Source organism: Falco naumanni, chromosome 6 (assembly GCF_017639655.2).
Source record: "Falco naumanni isolate bFalNau1 chromosome 6, bFalNau1.pat, whole genome shotgun sequence".
Lineage (NCBI taxonomy): Eukaryota > Metazoa > Chordata > Aves > Falconiformes > Falconidae > Falco > Falco naumanni.
The window spans coordinates 28,777,295-28,796,152 of NC_054059.1; the positions used below are offsets into that span (position 1 = coordinate 28,777,295).

At 46.1% G+C, this 18,858-nt stretch overlaps 1 protein-coding gene across 3 annotated transcripts; it reads right to left on the bottom strand.

Moving 5' to 3' along the window:
• Positions 1 to 3,221: 3,221 nt before the first annotated feature.
• Positions 3,222 to 12,919, bottom strand: ODC1 (ornithine decarboxylase 1). 3 transcript variants are annotated; one of them, XM_040598442.1, is made up of 12 exons: positions 12,828 to 12,919; positions 9,955 to 10,060; positions 9,651 to 9,796; positions 9,264 to 9,437; positions 8,929 to 9,101; positions 8,501 to 8,635; positions 8,238 to 8,319; positions 7,827 to 7,910; positions 6,395 to 6,557; positions 6,195 to 6,307; positions 5,701 to 5,915; positions 3,222 to 3,699 (listed from the first exon to the last, which is right to left on the bottom strand). In XM_040598442.1, the coding sequence occupies exons 3-12, from the start codon at positions 9,750 to 9,752 to the stop codon at positions 3,558 to 3,560; spliced, it is 1,383 nt and encodes a 460-aa protein (XP_040454376.1). In that variant the 5' UTR covers positions 9,753 to 9,796; positions 9,955 to 10,060; positions 12,828 to 12,919; the 3' UTR covers positions 3,222 to 3,557. The 3 variants fall into 3 exon arrangements, with proteins under 3 accessions (XP_040454376.1, XP_040454374.1, XP_040454375.1); XM_040598440.1 differs by lacking the exon at positions 12,828 to 12,919 and adding an exon at positions 12,585 to 12,815; XM_040598441.1 differs by lacking the exon at positions 12,828 to 12,919 and adding an exon at positions 10,797 to 11,979.
• Between the last annotated feature and the right edge of the window lie 5,939 nt (positions 12,920 to 18,858).

Sequence of the window (18,858 nt, forward strand, 5' to 3'; positions counted from 1 at the left end):
ATTGTGAGTTAAACGCTCATGCAGTAACCCAAGGGAAATCTGCCTGATGGTACACTGCCATCAGCAACTTCCCCCCTCGTCCCATCCTTCTTTTTTCAGTCTACTCCTTCTACTTCAGCATGCTCCACTCCCTCCTTAAAACATTCCCACCTTTGATTTTCCATCTGATATCATTTCAGAGGACCAGCATTTCTCAACTTTTTTTTGGTATATGATACCACATTTGCACCAAATGATGTCAGATGAACTCTACTACAGGCCATCTATAGCTGTAAGTGGACTTACAGAAGGTCTCAGACTTGTTTCAGATCTCAAATGGCTTCACCACTCAAAGAGGAATGGGGTGATGACATACCATGTTCTCATGTCAGGGACATGTCTTGGTATTTGCCTCAGATACTACTCTTTTTCTGAGAGTGATCCCAAGAGAACAGACGCCACCATCACCAGTGCCAGCAAGGGGAGAGACTACCAAGGGATACTGGGAGCAGGAACACCACAGTCACTGCAAACAAGCCAGCAGTCTGCAGTGAGACAGACGCAGCACCATCTGGAGCACAGTTAGCAAGAAGCAAGCTGAAAGGCACAGGCTGTTCTTGGCTCCAACTTTGATATTTGTTGAGCTAATTATGTAAGAAAGATGCAGTTGCTCTCTCCCTCCTGTATCAGACAAGCTTGCTCCAGGGAAGAATAAATAAGATGTACAGTTAGAACAACTGGATTTGATCAATAAACACAGCACAACAGAGCAAAGGCTTTGATAGCCCAAGACTTGGGGAAAGGAGGTCAAACTAAACCACAGCAGTTCACTGCTTAATTTGTTACATCTTTGCTGTTCCACATGGTGCTCCAGACTACACTGGGAAACATACCTCCCTATTTTGGATGGTAGGGAAGCCCCCCAGGCAGCATATGACTGAGATTCCTGTCACTTAAGGTGTTTTAAAATCAATTTAAAAAGTGGAAATGGACCACTAAGATTCTATAGAAGGTATGAGATAAAGGATATATATCTCTCTCTAATATTCCAAAGCTCAGAACACCCCAAACTTTAAATGAGAAATGGGCCTTGCTTAAAAACACACCACCATTTCTGTAAAGATTTATTATTGCCACAGGTACTAGAAGTCAGCTAATAAAACCCATTTGTTTTCTGGTTTGGGTTTGGTTTTTTTTTTTCTCCCCGCTTTGTTTGTTTGGCTTGGGGTTTTGGTTATTTTTTGGTTCTGCTGAGGGATTGTGTTGGTTTTGGGTGTGGTTTTTTTGTTTTTTAAACACAAGATGTTCAAGATTAGGAGAGTATAAAGCACCTAAAAAGAACTGCTTAGACATAGCTTAGAGCACCAGCTAAGACTGTGACATACCCGTCATAGAAAAGGAAGGTACAGAGCCGAGGTCAGCCACATCTCCTTCAGGGAACATCTGTAGTTAATCAAAATGTGTTTAAGTGTTGCCACTGTCCTGGACTCTAAGAAAAAGTTTGGGCTGTTGGCTTTGGGTTTTTTTTCTTTTTTTTGTTGTTGGTGGTGTTTTTTTTTTTAGAAAAACCCCAATGAAGTAACTAAAACAATCACATTAAACACAGATCAAGAAACTAATTGGCAGCCTACCAAACTCTTCTCAGGGAAGCTTACTAATTAGCTGCCAGAAGCAATTGCCATCAAACTACCTGCTGGAGATAGTCTCTGCCAGCTCTGAGCAAAAGCAGCCAGACTGTGCCACTTGCCTACCAGCACACTTGCGTGATACTTGCACTAGCAACTTGGGTCACGCTACTACTGTACCCCCTTCTGGCTCAACCATCCACAGCCTTCCAACAGGCAGGTTTAAAAAGTAGATACATCTCCTTTAAACAACTACAGGCTTTCCAAGAGCCCTTTTTCTGCATACCCGTTAAGGTTTTTTCCCCCCACCATTCAAATGCACTTAGCTCTCAAAGGGCAAGAATTAGATGTGAAATTGTTACAGTATTAACATTTGGTTACCATTTATCACTTTTGCTTTCATGCCAAGAATCATTGAGTTTCCACATGAATTTGGAGAAGCTAAAAGAAAGCCTGGTTTGGATGCTGGGAGATTCTTTGAGATCAAAGCTATCATTCTATTATGTGTATGTACTGAAGTCCACACCAGCGCAGTTCAGTAGCCAAACAACTGCTATTATATGCACGAGAATAAACACAAGTGCCATTTCAATCACAAGCCTGAAGCTAGGAGTAAAGCAAATAAATTTAAAAAATAAATTGCTTTGAATGCTTCAATAAGCAGGAATGAGGTACCATCGCTTTTGTATACCCTACTAGTTCAGCTAGTGAAGAATGTAGTCTCACCTGAAAGCACCGAACAGAGGTTGAATATGCTCTCACACTTTGTAGGAAAACAGCTTTATTTCTCGTCTTGCAACAGCCATCGTTTCTATCAGCAATGCTACCCTCTGGATGACCCTTCAACTTTAACACTTACTCCAAGCTTAAGCTTTACACTTTCTCAATAAACTAAGGTTCTCCCTCTTTACATTTGCTAAGGGATGCCTGCAGTCCAGGACCTTCTGGCAAACAAAACAGATCCAGGTCTGGGACCAATAAACTTGCCAGAAACATTTTGCAATTTTCATGCAACAAGTGGCAGCAAACTAGCATCAGGTTAAACAGAAGTCAGAATACTCTACTGCAGTAAGCAGACTCAACAATTTTATCAACACACCCTGTTACTAGCTCCTAGTAGTTACTACTGTCATCTACCACATTTAATCCAAAGTTAGAAGTTTAACAAGGTAGCATGTATTTTCATGACATTAACTAAGAGCTTCTAACAGAACTGAACGCACAAAGGATGTCGAGTCCCATCTCTTATCATCCATTTTATACTGAAGCCCTAGGCAACAACAGTAAAAGAGTAGTCATCGCTTATTAGTCAGCCACATGTACATTATGCGACTATGTTAAGCCAGCGTTCAACAGTGAGAGACAAATGTGATGTCACCAAAATTCAATTTGTTGACAGTCAATTTCTTCTAATGACACAAAAAAAGACAGTTTCCCTACCCATTAAGGTGGTCCTTCACTTCAGCAAGTTCAAAGGGCAAGGGTAGGGGAGGAGATGGCAAGTGTTATTCATTAATAAAGCTCTGGGCTCACAGCATCTGGGTCTGTCTTCATACATGCTGTAAGAGCCATCCACAACAGATTAATTTTCTACAGCTTAACCAAACACAGGACCAGTTATTTCAATATACTTTATTTTAAAACAGGTAGGTCACAAGACACTAAGCTCAGCCCATTCTGCCATACACAAGCTACAAATACTTGTTTGACAGTTGAGGGTCAGTCTTTAGTAGCATACATGAAAAGGGAATAAAAATCCATATAAAACAATATTCAAATAGTTTCCATAGGAACACAGATAATTGTGACCCATCTCCTAGTCATTTTTGTTGTGTTTATGCCAAACCTAAACTTTAAAAAAACCACTTTAAAATTCTAGCAAGAATTAAGTTAATGGTCCCCCAAATGCCCTAAATTCAATGACTAACCTCGCAGTAAATTACCAAGTATTACCTATACATTAATACTAGCCGAAGCACAAGTCGCTGGATATTCAATTCCACTTTCCCAGGCACAAGAGAACGGCAGACTAGCAACATCCTGCTCTTCCACTTCAGCTAGGAACCCTTGCTCCTTGATCTGCTGCATTAGTTGCCTGGAAAGAAAAAAAATAATGGTCAAGAAGTGTTTCACAATGACGTGCCAAAAAAGTGAGCAAAGTACTTTCTTTTGTTGGTGGTGGGTTTGGGGGTTTTTTGGCTTTTTTTTTTTTTTTTTACTGCCAGGGAGCATGAAATTAACTCTTTACTCATGATCTGCAATCCAGACAATATTACTGGGAGGAAATCAAAACAGAGTCCATGCAGGTCACTTATGGCTGTCTCTGCTTTAAGGCAAACAGCAATATCAAGTTGTTTTTGCCATTTCTGGTTAGGATCCAGATCTGCAAAGGTGCACCTAAATATCTGTAGCTACATCTGTATACCACATGATTTAGTGACTTTGTGCTCAATAGTTCAGAATTTCAGACCTATGTCGTTATCCCTTATCCCACAGCCTCACATTCCTGAGTAACTTGAATCAAATAGAAGTATGCATGACAGACTAAGAATGTAAAGTAGCTGACCAGTGAGAGCCATGCAACTCCTTCCACACTCAAATAGGTCTCGTACTGCAAGAAAAGCTCAGAAGAACTTCAGTTGACTGTAATTTTGGACTTAGTTATCTTATACTATAACACAAGGTGAGAAGTTGTGCTACTACGTGGCTCGCTATATACAACTAGCTTTTACTTAGACATGCATAGTCATCTTGTTCCATACCTTCCAGCTATCTAGCCACAAATTTCGTTTACACCTTTATACATGGAGAATACATTCCAAAGAGCTTTTGTCTCTGCTAGAAAGACCAGCACCATAACTTGATACATGCCCCCTCCTCCCTCATTAAGGGCCAGTTTGTATCACACAATCTTCTTGCCAAAGCAGAAAACACAGGTGGTCATGTAGGGTTGAAAGAGGGCCGTAGCCTTAGACGATGGTTATGTCTGCATAATTAAGCTCAGCATGCCTCAGACCAAGTTCTACATTTTATTTTAACAGAAACCCAGTGCTATAATGAAAAAGCTATTCTCCTGCAGAGCCACTTCTAGTTCAATTAGACACAAGTCTGGGGTTTTAAGGGAAGTCTAAAAGCTTCATTTGGTTTGAGAAATGCTTCAATTGACAAGATGTTTCCTTAAGGAAAGAAGCAATACAAGCCTTGCTTATAGAGGCAAGGCTAGTAGAAGGATGGAGGAAGCTTCCTCTTCTACAGCAGTTATTGCTATTTAGTTGCTTTCAAATTTACTGAAAATGGAGGGGAAAGTTAATCATGCTTTACGGTAATACTCCTGCCCAGATGCTTTCTGCCAGTTTAGCGAGACAGAGGTAAGGGCTCTTACAAGAAACCCCACTTTTACTGAAAATGCAATCCATTAACCCGTCTTGCACAGAGCAAGATCCAGGTTACAACATTAAACCATTGTTTAAGGTGCGGTTTCACAGTATCCTTGCACCCAAGAGGCAGTCCTGCTTTCTTTGCTTACCTGTTTAATAACTTCCCATGAAGATCTAGCACTCTGCACTGAGCAATGAGCCAGAGCTCAACCTAAACCAAGGAACAGCTCTCAAATAAACAGACAGATCATGTTGTGAAACACCATTATTGAATGTTCCTGTGTCCTGCAGTCAGGATTTAGCAAGCTATCAATTTAGAAGACAGTGTACTATTGGAACTGTGACTGACTAGTCTCTATTTATTGGTCACAGAAGCTAACTGTAAAGAATCTGTAATGATTTATGTGTCGTGCAAGAGTGAAAAAACAGCTAGGAGCCCAGGTTAATGACAAGACTCCTAACATCACCCCTTAAAAAGCACCTCTCCTGGAAATGAGTACATCAGAGAGAAGAGTAATTAGTAGTGTCAGCATTGTTCTAAACACACAGGAAAAACCTTCAGAGGATTGCTTTCTTCCACACCACAAGGAGGGAGGTTTTACAAGAGCTATGGCACCAAAACTATGGCCCTATTTGTTAAGGGGCAACCAACTGACATGAGCTATTCACTAGTCATCTGCATCAAAAGCACTGATGGATCAAGATACTCTGTTACTAACCATGCTGGTCTTGACATCACATAGTGTATTGTTGGCCTCTGGAATCCATTGAAGGTAGAAGCTGCTGCAACAGTATAGGCACCCATGTTTTCAAACAGGATCCAGTCACCGACCTGCAATTCTGGCATATTAAAACGCTCAACAATACGATCTAGGCCGTCACATGTTGGTCCCCATATGCTGCAGGAATAGCAGCTGTCATCTGGCTTAGGCCGCTGAGGAAGAGAGTTGAGTATAATTAGTCTATCAAAACAAAGCTTCCAGAAGTAATATCATAATTAGTACAACATTCCACTTCACATAGAAGAGGAGGAAGAGCTGCTTGCACATCCTTCTCCACCCTTGGCTTTGAATTATGTCCACTGCATGCTTCATTAAGTCAAATGCCAAGTTCTGGCAACGTGAAAGGAGCAATGAACTGAGAAGTGACTGCTGTGGCTAGGATTCTCCTACAACAGTTACATGACTGGCGCGATGCTTCCGGACGAGCATACCTTCTGCAGAACGGGTTTAACATGCGCATGATCATACAAGATGCAGTTGAATGATCCATAGACTCCATCATTCACATAATACATAAGAGTTTTGTCATTTGCATCATCTTCATCTGGAAGAAGTTGAGATACAAGTAAGAGAATGCTTGGCAAGAACCTCACAGTTGGCTAGAAGCAAGATTAGGTCTAGATTGACATACCATCAGAACCTGTTTGCTCCTTTAATACAATTTTTTTGGCAATGATGTTGACTGCCAGCGTGAATGCCGATGCAACATAGTATCTTCCTGGCTCTGCAATAATATTTATTCCAGAATCCAAAGGGAAATATTTATCCAGTGCTGGATTGATTACACTTGTGATCTAGGTAAGAATCAATTGCCAATATTAAACTTCAGCAGTTACTCAGGTGCTATTTTAGAAGTCTGAGATGAAGTCAGACTTTCATGCTCACAATGACATACTGGTCAATTATGCAATAGCTATTAGCATACTGTAACCTGCATTGATTGCTTTTGCTTTATTTTCCCATTCAAAGTTTTGTTTGCTATTAAGTTTGTACAAAGCACCGAAAGCAGGCATCACTTGCCACTTAAGTGACCAAACAGCTCATGTTTGAGCGTAAAGGAAATCACCCCTCCTAGCATCGTTAAACCAGTACTAATGCCCTGCAAGTACCTACACCTCAGTTTTGATTTCTAGTCCACTTGTAGTTCTGCCCATCACTCAGTATTGCCCAGCATACTGCATCCTAGAGAAGTCATCTCACAGGATCTTAATATGGAAGGCTTTGTCATCACCCCTGAAATTCAGCTGCCTTCGTGAAACTTCTTTCCAAGTTCTGATGTTATCCGTGATTATTAAGCTGCTGCCAACCACAGCATTACTGTGTTATGCCACAAAGCCCAATGACATCATTTGCTCTTGACACTTCATGTGAGCCAATACTGCATCGTGAAAAGCCAGCCCTCATTAAGAGGTACTACAGGGGAGAAAACGTCAGCCCATATTATTAGCAGAAAATTAACTCTATGTAACTTATTTGCTGTCTCCTTGTGTAAATACCTAACATCATTTACCACCACAGTACATTAGACTGGCAGGTGCTCTGATAGCACTGGTCTAAGTGGAAGTCCTGCTAAATACCTAGCCATTTCGTCTCTTCTGAAAGCAGAACTGCTTCTGTGTGAAAATAGACAGAAGAGCACTGATCAATTAAAAAATGATCCAAAAGCTAGTTCTAAACTAGATCAGATCTAAACTAGGTCTGGTTTGCTGCCACCCAGGAAAATATGGGTTCAGGGCTACCTTTTCAGCCTATTTGGGAGCACTGCCAATCTAGATAGACTTCTTCCAGTTGATGCTGAACTTCAGACTATGCCAGTAAGAATCAAGCCTGCAATTAAAACCTGCTTTACAAATCTGATATCTCTGCATGTTTATGCAGACATTTAGTTATGTATCTAATGGGTTCACCCAATTTCCAGTTTTCAGGTTAATTCCTCTTTTCCTCTGAATTGAATTTCTGACCAAGCAGACAAATCTTCTTGTGTGTCTGCATACAAGTAGGTTTTGTTTAATCCAGATCAACAAAAGACTCCACAACTTGACAAGGTCTTAGCAAAGCTATACCTCTTCAAATTTAAGCTTGACATCTTCAGAGCCAGGGAAGCCACCACCAATATCAAGCAGATACATACTGAAGCCAAGTTCAGCCTAAAATGAGATTAACAGCAACACTGTCAAGAAAGCAGTTCTTAGTTTACATTACTTTCTATGCTAAACCAATAAAGTAATTTCACTAATAACTGGAACAGAGCTAACTCGTCATTTTCAAATAATAGCCACTTGATTTGGAGCTGCTGATTTCAGTGCATCTGTAGATGAACTTTGCAGAACTGATCAATGCAAGCTATCATGACCTCGAACTCCAACTTAAAAGCTAGCTAAAGTAACTAATTTCAACCCCCTAACAGTTGTATACATGATTGTTTTGCCACAACAGTTGAGCAGTAATTCCAGAGAAAGTAGAACTAGACTTACTCCCATATCAAACACGCAACGGGCATCAGAAATTGCTTGGACAAAGGTCTCTGGGTCTGTACATCCACTTCCAACATGGAAACTACGAAGAGAAACACTGTATCAGTTGCTATTTGGCAAGTTATTTGAGAAGTTTATACCGAACTTAAGTCTCCACATGCAAAGGCATCTCTATTCAGGTAGACCATTTAAAGGTATCTTATTTAATATTATAAAGATGATAACATTTAATGTATTTTGTATTTTGAGATTACCAAACTCACCTAACTCCAATGATGGCAAGGTCAAGTTCTTTTGCACGCTCCAGAAGCAGCCGGCTAGTCTTAAGTGTAGCTCCAAATTTAACACTCAGACGACAAACTGCTTTGGAATCATCAGTTGTAATGCGCAAGACTAACCTAGAAACAGGAAAAACAAGGGTTTAGGTTCTAGTATAAAACACATCATTATCAGGCAGGTGTGACCTTAAAATCAAACTGAGCTTAAAACATACAAGCTTTCCTGTCTGTCTGTTCCTAATGTGCCACAGGATAAAGCTACACAGGATTAGATTCTGCTGGCTAAATTATGTTCATTTTCCCGTAATTTTGCAGCCCGTCTTAACTAAGAAAGAATGGCTTTCAGATAACAGCAGATGTTTCCATAACTTGGGAACCCAAGCAAGAATTATAGAATAATTAGCATAACTTACTTGGCTTTTGGATGGGCCCTTGCAACTTTCATTAGCTCTACTTCACTATCAAATGTCATCATCTGTACACCACTGCTGGCAGCATGTTTGATTTGAGATACTTGTTTGCAGGGATTTGCATATATTATTCGCTCAGGAGGTACACCAATGCTCTGCACCAGCTGTATTTCCGTCTGAAGAAAGACCAGATTACACTTGTAAAAGGTATTCCTAAATGGATCAAACTAATCACCACAACAAAAAGCAACACCATTTGGTAATGCTTAATTTTACATGAACACACCTTGTAAAGCTGAACACTAACGTCTCAGATCAGAACACAGTCAGGATATTACCTTACTGGCGCAATCAAATCCTGCGCCGAGAACAGCAAGTGTCTTCACTACAGCTTTGCTGTCGTTACATTTTACAGCATAGAAGGGGGTTACTCGAGGAAGGGCTTTATGCCATCGCACGTGTTTCTTTACAACATCCCCGAGGTCAGCAACATAGAAGGCATCTTTATCATCCTAGAACAAATACACATTTTAGAGTTACAAACAATGGATACAAACAGGATAAGCCTAGAGGTAAGCATCTGAGGAGGAGATTGCCTTGCAGAAGATCTGCAAAGACAACTTGTATAAATTTATACAAAGTTATAACAAATGGAACAAATTTGTATAAATTTATACAAAAAAAATTTGTACTGTCATGAAATGCAGTGATTTTATCATACTTACAGAAGATGACACTTCATTTATTTTTTGGTCAAGGATATCCTTGGCAGTAAAGCCTTCATCAAGGAAGGTGAATTCAATCTCTTCGTTGCTGGAGCTATTCATGATTTCCAAGATTTCAGATTTACGTTTAAGGATTTAAGTACAAACTGTTGATAAAAAACACACCCCACCATTCATTACTTCATTTAAATCCATACAGTTTGCAGTCACTAAAGTTCACATAGTTATATGACCACTACATCGTGGTCATACAATTTACAGTTTCTACAGCGACCACCAATAGTGGCATAGGTTAGGAGCTTACCTAGGTGACAGTTCAGATTTAATTAGAACCAAGGAGGCACTCCACAAAATCTTGCTAGTCTGAAGGCAAGTTCTTCTCTGTTCAGCAACTGTATGATGTACTCAACCTATTCAAGGTGAAAAAAAAATAATACTGTCAGATACTTTTAGTCTAAGTCCCTGGAAGTTTCTGCTCTCTTTTCCTTCACCTCCACATGAAAGCTGTTACACTATTATGGCTAGTGCCAGTTTAAATCTACTTATCACTTTACTTGTTAGTTTTGTGGTGGTGGCGGTTCTTTTGGTTTTTTTTTAATCAACTTCTAAGCACTATCATAGCTCACCAGTTTCTGGGAAAAGGACTTACCTGTAACTACAGACCAAATCTGAGGATGTTACTGACTTCTCAGCAACAACTCTCACTAGGTCCAAGCCAGTTCAATACCTGGCTTCTCACTGCAGTTCAGACTATACACAAACCATCCATGAGACCAAGTTGCTCTGTTGGTGGTTACAGCTTCCCTGTTCTACCCATGACCTCCAGATTTCATGAAAAGAAAAACTCAGCTGTCAGGAGTGGCAGATACACACTGAAAAGAGTGGTTAATTTGATCTGCAGACAAAGCCTTAACATGGATCCCAATTAACACTTTGTAACAGGACTTTACAGAAGTCCCTAACAAATCTTCATTGTTAGCAGAAATCTACCAGCCAAGTAGAAGGTCCCTTGAGAACCAGAACTAAAGAACAAAAGCACTCTCCTGCCACCCAAGACCTATGCAGCCCACGGCAAAGTGAGTAGTCCAAATAGAGAATGACAGTCTACTCCATTAAGCTGTTAATTCAAGCAGAAGTATGCGCTACCTTTTAGAGACCTCAGCATTGCAAGTGAGTCATGGGGAAGATAAGGTTTCATGTAACCGGGTCCAGCTCTCGTCTCTCAGCATTTTTTGTACTCAACCTAGTCATACAGATTCAGACTGCAGATTATGCAAACCCTTAAATTGTTCACTAACATCATCTAGTTACATCACTGTTCCTTCTGTTTTCAAAAAGGCTAGCTATAAGCTGTATGAAGAATAACATGTTTTATACCTGTTACAGATTAATGAGGTTCGAAGACCAACAGAACCATTCATTCTATACACTGCGTATACTAGAATCTATTAAAGTTTACTACTGAATGACTTTTCAAAGTCAGTTTTTATACACCTTCATTTCAGCCTTCAGCCACACAGGGCACCTGAACCTGTGTCAAGAACTGTGACCTGAACGCCAGTGTCAAGAACTACCTCACCTTTTGATCATTTCTCACTCGTCAGAGACAAACTAGATTTGAGATGCAAGCTAGATTAAGCTTTAACTCTAATGAAATAAAACCCAGCAATCCACCAAGCCTCATCTTCCCCTTGCTCTCATTCACATGCAGTGTTAATTCTCCCAGAAGCCGGATTAAAGTCTTCTCTTAAAAGCCTCTTTGAAAGGACCTTAAGAAACAGCAAACCAAACACTTCTCGGGAAGCTGCATCTTATGGCAGGACAATTTCAACAAGACAGTGCAGTTTTGCACAAAGCAGTTCAGGGACTTCGTTAACTTCTCTTAACCATTCTAGCTGTGGGTTAAGCAAACTGAATACCATCAGGAAGAATTTCATTTACCCTCTTCTCTGCAGAGCTGCACTTTTCCTATCGACCTCTAAATGGGGAGTTACTTTTGCCCGTCACAGCAGACTTTGTTATGAAGTTCTTGCAAGGTTTCCATCCCCAGCTTATTGCACAATTTTAACTACAGCTTAATTACACAGAATACAGACAGAACACGCTCACATAGATGCGAACTGTAGCCTGCCTCCCTGTGTACATCTCTATTTGGACTGCGTGCAAAGGGTCTGCACCTTCCCAGAAGAACGGCAATTTGGGTTCATTTGGAAGTTCTTCTCCAGAACATTCCCTTATTCAGCAGCTGTATTTAGGCACAGCTGAGTCACACCTGTAGGCTCGGCACTCACCGCAAAGCTGCGCCCAGAACGGCTGCCCGAGGCGCTCCTGACCCCAGGGTCGCAGATGGCTGCCGAGCGCTACGGGGCAAGGAGCGGCGGGCCGCCCTTCTCCCGGCGGACGCATACGGGGCCCGGGCGGCTGGGGCTGTGCCACCGCACGCTACCGGGGCTTCCCGAGGCGGCGTTTCGGTTCTCCCCTGGCTAACGGCTTCATTGAAGTCTACCTCACCCGGCAGCCTACCCCGCCGCTCTCGGGGCCGTGGCGGGGACTCCCGCCGCCCAGCCAAGGGCGAGGAGAGGCGCCCCGGGCCGCGCTCCCGCTCCGCACCTGCCTCTCCCTCCCCACTCCGCGAACAGCCCGGCGGGGCCGACCCCTCCCCTGCTCCCGGGACGCACCGCCGCCTCGGGCGAGCCGGGCCGGGCCGCTCGCAGCCGCCCAGGGCCGGCCTTCTGCCCCCACCCCGCCCGGGCCGGGAGCTCCCCGGTTGCGCAGGGAGGCCCCGTGCCCAGCGGCACAAGCCGGCGCCGCTTTGGCAGCGGCCCCGGAGACACGTGGCCCCGCGCCGGCCGGCTTCCGCCGCGCGCCCCGGCCCCTTCCTTCCGCCCGCGCCGCGGCCCGGCCCGGCGCGCCGCCCGCCTCGCTTCACCTCACCTCGCCTCGCCTCAGGCAGCGGTGGCAGCTGCTGTCAAGCCCCGGCGGCAGCCGGTCCCCTCGCTCCGAGCCGCCTCCTCCCCCTGCGAGCCGGGCGCGGTGCGAGGAACCGGGCGGGAGGCGCCCTGCCGCCTGAGGAGGAGAGGGGCTAGCGGAGCGAGTGGGACGCCGCGGCTGACAAAGCTTCGCCACGGCCACGGCGCTCCTATATATAGGGCAGCCGGCGTCGCTGTGGCAACGCACCAGCTCAAACCAGCCCCGATCGGCTGGGACCGGGCAGGGGCTTCGGCCAGCAGCTATTGTGACGTCGGCGAAGAACATGCGCAAGGCTCGGCACGCCCCTCCGCCACGCCCACCGGGTCCCTGCAGCCGCCCGCCCCCCGCGGCGCGTCCCCGTCCCCGCCCCGCGCGGGGCCCGCACGGCACGCGGCCCTGCGGGGTGGTGCGCGCGAGCCCGGCCCCGCCCGCTGCCAGCAGGTGCACGCACCCCGCCGCGCGCTACCGCTACCCCGGCGCGTCCCGCGCTGCGCGAGGGCGGGGGGCTGGGGCCAACCGGGCGCAGAAAGGCAGCGCCGAGCCGGGGCGGCGGCGGCGGCGTGACACCGGGAGCGCTTGTCCCCCCGGAGCGCTTGTCCCCCCGGAGCCGTCCCGCCTGCAGCCCCCGTGGGCCCCGTGCGGCAGCGGTGCGGCGCCTGCCCCGTCCCTGCCCGCCCGGGGCGAGCCCGAAGCGCTTCTCCCAGCGCTCACCCTCTTGTCCCCTTGGCTTTGCTCTGACCCGGTACCTGTCCCCGCCGCACAGCTGGCGCTGCCTTTAATTTAAATGTTAAATTTATATTAAAAAGTTTAAAATGCGAGCTGAGGTGGAAGCAGGTACAAAGCCCAGGGATGCAGGTATATATAGCAGGGATACCGGTATATGTACAGGATACAGGTATATATAGCAGGGACACCGGTATATGTACAGGATACAGGTATATATAGCAGGGACACCGGTATATGTACAGGATACAGGTATATATAGCAGGGATACCGGTATATGTACAGGATACAGGTATATATAGCAGGGACACCGGTATATATAGCAGGTATAAAGGATTTTACGACGTTTCTGCTCCAGCCCTGGGACGCCTGCGCTTCCTGCCCTGGCCGGGACAGGCGTCTCTGACCGGCACTTTGAAAATCTCGGGCCTTACCCCATGGCAGACGCAGCCCCGGGGGACTGAGCCCCAGCGCTGCCCCTGTACTGGGAGTGCTGGAGGATGAGGCTGCTTCTGCCAGGCTGAGAAGCGGAGTTTTACACCCAGCTGGCTCTGGGGCGTGTGTAAGACGGGCAGGAAACCTTTCTGCAGCCCATGCTGTGGGACAGAGCTCAGGGTGCTCCTGCTCCCCACCTCCGAGACACTGGTGGCTATTTTCATTCAGAGCTAATGGCTTTCTGAAGGCAGAGACATTTGGTGGACCCCTGCCCTTCTGCAGAGCTGGCCGGTGGGCGCTGCACCGCGGGCAAAGCCGTCGGCCCCACGTGGGTAAAGGTGACGGGAGGCACCGGCTGCTGCAGGGTCCAAGCGTGGAGGTACCAAAAAGGCTGTGCCCACTGGCCTCAGAGGTCCCCTCCTCCCACCTCTCCCACACGGCCCAGCTGGAAAACCCACCATATTTCAGGCAGAAGCGGATTAATGGGATATCCTTGTCCCCCCAGCCCAGGCCCTGGTGGCCAGAGCTGGGTTGGTGGGTGCAGGGCGGCCAAGGCTGGGGCTGCACAAGAATCCCTTGAAGGAGTAACATGAAGGAAAACACCAAGATCAAGCAGATAAGAGACAAAAGGTGAGCTGGGCCACAGCCGAAAGAAATGTCTAGGGACAGAGCTGGTTTTGGTTAAAATAATTAAATTAAATAAGGAACAAAAGCTCCTAAAAGATTTTTTAGCATGTGCGCATGTGGCCACACACCGGGGCACAAACTGGGGAAGGTTTTCTAAGTAACAGCAAGCAAGCAGTGAGAAAAACCATCCCAGCATGTAGCACCCACACCAGGTGGTCCCCAGGATGCTACCTTGCCTCAGCAGCTATTCCTGTCGCTGCACGAGTGTTGCCTGTGCTGAGGTAACTCCTCAAAAACCCAGAGGGGTGTCACACCACCTCCTCTGCCAGTCAATGGGGCAAATAATGGGGCTTGCAAACCTCTTGATTTGGCTTTGTGGGCAGCAGATACAATTTGGGTGTTGGAAAAGTGACCAGAGAGGAAAATGAACAACTGTGCCACCACCGCAGGAGCCAGCTGCTCACTGAGCTGGCAGAAAGGTGAGGGCTGGGGATGGTCATCAACCATCACCTGGCCCTGGTGTTCCACTGCATCCCCAGTACCAGCTGTTGTTCCCCCTTCACCTTCTCTGGCTGGGGCTGGAGGAGAGCCCGTGGCTCCATCTCCACTGGGGTCTGGGTTGACCAGCCTTGGCTGGGGCAGGAGGGCAGGTGCTGGTGGGAAGGTACCCCTCAGGTATGGATGTGCGACAGCACGGAGACATATCTGAGCCTGAGGAGCAAAGGCTGGACTGCTCCCAGGGAAAAAAGCAGCAAGAACAACCACAGGGTGTAATTATCGGAGGAACTGACGCATTCTTAGCTGGTTTTGGGTGATTAATAGCAATGTTATATCAACTCCTCAAAAGGATGGGATTACCAAAATGTTTTATCCCACTCCCATTTTTTGTCTCTGGAGGCTCCTTGGGAGCTGCCAGTGGTAAGGGCAGGCTGTGAGGAGTTTAAGGTTTGCAGAAGGTGTCCCAGTACGGGGAGGGAAGGGGTCTGGACCTGGGTCTTCATCCAGAGGACAGCCAGGGATGGCCCTCAGGCACATCAGGAGAGAGCAAGGAGGCACATCCTTCGCTGCCCGTTTTCTGGATAGTGTCCTGAGGGTCTGGCCAAGCTGCTCTGAAGGGTGTGTGGAGCTGCACAGATCCACGGGTGACAGGAGCAGAGTAGATCCTCGATCTGAAGAGCTGGGAGAAGTTCCTGCAGCTCCTTACAAGTCACTGCCAGTCTCGAACTACCTTACATGAAGCAGTTGCTTGGGCCAAAAAAAGTTTTCCAGAAGAGGGCACTGGAAAAGCATTTGTTGGCAGGAGACGGTGGCCACATCTTCCAAATGTTTCCCCTCCTTGCTTTCTCTCCAAGCAGGGCCCTTGCTGCACTGGAGGGACAGGGGATGGGGAGGACTGCCTGGCTGCCCCATAGCTGTCAGTGTCTCCTACATCTTGCAGCAGCAGCAGCCTGGTGGTCTCACTGAGCAGTGGGTCTCCTGGTTCTTGCAGACCCTCGAATTTGGGAGGAGCTGGTACCAAGCCCCAGGTTCCTACAGCCACCTGCCAGGCTGTGAGAGCTGCCCAGCACGAGAGGGGCAGGGTGCCCAGCCAACACCATCACAGCAGCTGGAGGAAACCCCAAGGTAACATCTGGCATTTCTCAGCTGCTTGCTTTCCCTCCGAGTCTATCCAGGGGCTTTGCATTTCTTAAGAAATAAAGCCTTGCGACAGCTCGTGGAGGTAAGTGGATAGTGTCTCCACTTTATGGATGAAAAAGTGGCACAGAGGGAGCTCCAGTGATTTACCCAGGATTGTGGAGAATAAAATCCAGATTGGGGTGTGCTGAGCTGTGGACCTGTGTAAGGTGGAGATCCTCCGCAGGCTGTGGGGTGCAGGACACATGCACGGGGGACTCCTGTGGGGCTACCGCTGGCCCTTTTGGGGCAGCAGCTCCTCACTCCCTTCCAGTTTGTTGGCCATTGCACAGAGAAAAAAACCTGTGAATTGTCTCTGTCATTCCAAAAAGACCATTAGATGAAACAACATATTTCCAGGATATGTTTTTGCCATCTTTTATTACACATTTTCTAGGTATTCAAATGCAGTTTCTTGCCACTCAGTGCTGCAAATGTGATGTTGCATTTTTTTGAGTCATAGCAACAAACTAAAATAGCTCCTTGCAGTGGCAAAACTAAAGGAGATGGAATGACCAAAAACCTTGTGGAGTGACCAAAATCCTTGTGAAGTGACTGGAAATCTTTGCTTTGCAGCTCAACTGCAGAAATGCTTACAGTTCTGTTCTCTAACTTGCCTTTTTTTAGGACAAAGTAGCCCCAGTATGTTCAAAATGAGTCATTCACAGACACATGCCATGAGGTGAAGCACATAACTGACACTACAGCACCAGTTTTGTGTCTGAGGCTTTTCCAGTCCTTCACATTTACAGATTTGAGAAAAAATAAAAAAAAATAGGAAAAAGTCAATGCTCTCGTAAACATACTTGATACAGCAAGGTTGAATATCATCATCCCCTGCATGAGCTCAGCACCCACCAGAACTGTGCCAGATCCTAAGATTTGGCTCTGCCATTTGTTACATTTAATACATGGAGTCTATAGCCAATTAAAATGGTATAATGGAGTTTTACAATACTTTGTATTTTAAGAGACCTTTCATCTCTTTGTTCTCTCAACAAAGACAATGTCAAAATTCTATGAGAGTCAGGAAGAGTGAGAAGAGCTCTTGCAAACAGACGTTATCTTGAAAAGCAGAGGTCAGCCTGTGCTGTGGGATCAGTGGAGAGGGAACCATGGAAGTGAAGGACGGAATTTGTGTGTACAGCCCACAGAGTGCTGCTTACACCAAGTGGGGAGGCAACGGCCTGTCCTGCTAGCACAGCACTGTGGTGCAGCCTATAGACTGCATCTCCGTCTCTCATGGAGGACTGGCTTCTGCCATGGTAAAGGCATTGCTAGGGTCAAGGGACACTGCTGTCACACATAATTCACAGCCAGCTTCTGAGCCCACCACAGGCAAGACCTTGATTTACTCCAGAAGGAGCCTGAGAGTTTGAGCAGGTTTCAGGTTTCGAGTGAGGAAGCATTTGGTGCTTGTAAGCGTATCAAATGGCGCATCAGACGATGACCATTGATGATGTTGGTGCTGGATCTGACCCCCATATGTGTCTTGCCTGGCACATGTTGTAATGGCCACTGAGAAAAGAGAACACTGTTTGGCAAGTAGAGCAGCGGCAGGACCTGAAATAATAGAATCACAGAATCATTTAGGGTGGAAAAGACCTTTAAGATCATCGAGTCCAACCATTAACGCAGCACTGCCAAGTCCACCACTAAACCATGCCCCTAAGCATTGCATCTATGTGGGTTTTTTTTCAATACCTCCAGGGGTGATGATTCCACCATCTCCCTGAGCAACCTGTTCCAATGCTTGATGACCCTTCAGGGAAGAAATTTTTCCTAATATCCAATCTGAACCTCCCAGGCGCAACTTGAGGCCGTTCCTTCTTGTCCTGTCACTTGTTCCTTGGGAGAAGAGACCAACCCCCACCTGCCCACAGCCTCCTTTCAGGGAGCTGTAGAGAGCGATAAGGTCCCCCCTGAGCCTCCTGCTCTCCAGGCTAAACACCCCAGCCCCTCAGCCGCTCCTCATCAGACTTGTGCTCCAGCCCCTTCCCCAGCCCCGTTGCCCATCTCTGGACATCCAGCACCTCCAAGTCCCCCTTGCAGTGAGGGGCCCAAAGCTGAACATATGAAATATGCCTCAATTTGAAGAAAATAACACTTTTCAGATTTAAACCCTAAGATCTAGCCCATGGACCAGGTCTTCAGGTGTTGTGCAAACACAGCAAAGTTACAGACTGCTCCAGCACGCTCGCGATTGCTGGTGGCAAGTTCAGTGCAGCACGGTGTGAGGAGGCAGGGGATGACAGCAGCCTGCAGCGTGTGTTGGTAAGCAGAGCCCAGCCCTGTAGGACTTTGTGTGTGGATGTTGCACATACTGACGTTTGCTCACAAAAATTTGTCTTCTGGTTAATTGATGTACCAGCGCAGAGCTCTGAGTACACACTAATGCTTTGCGGTAAAAGTAAGGACAGCTGGAAAGCTTAGTGTCTTGGTTTTCACTACAGCCTTCCTCTGACTTTTCCTGTCTTCAGATAGACGAGTGACAGGAACATGTAGGACATCTTTTTCTCTTACAGTAATGTAAAAAATAAGAAACACCTCACAAGTAGCGTGGTTTCCTGGGGTTTATGGCAACATTAGACTTCTGTTGTCATCTCCGAGGGGAGGAATTGATGATGTGAAGGGTAGAAGTGAATATATTGGATAGGGCATAAAATCTGTGTCAGGGCCCAGAACATTTGGAGGACAAAAAAGAGACAAGTGTAAACTTTAGATTATAAATTCTGGGTATGTTAAACATGACAACTATTCATACTCTTCTGTGATAATA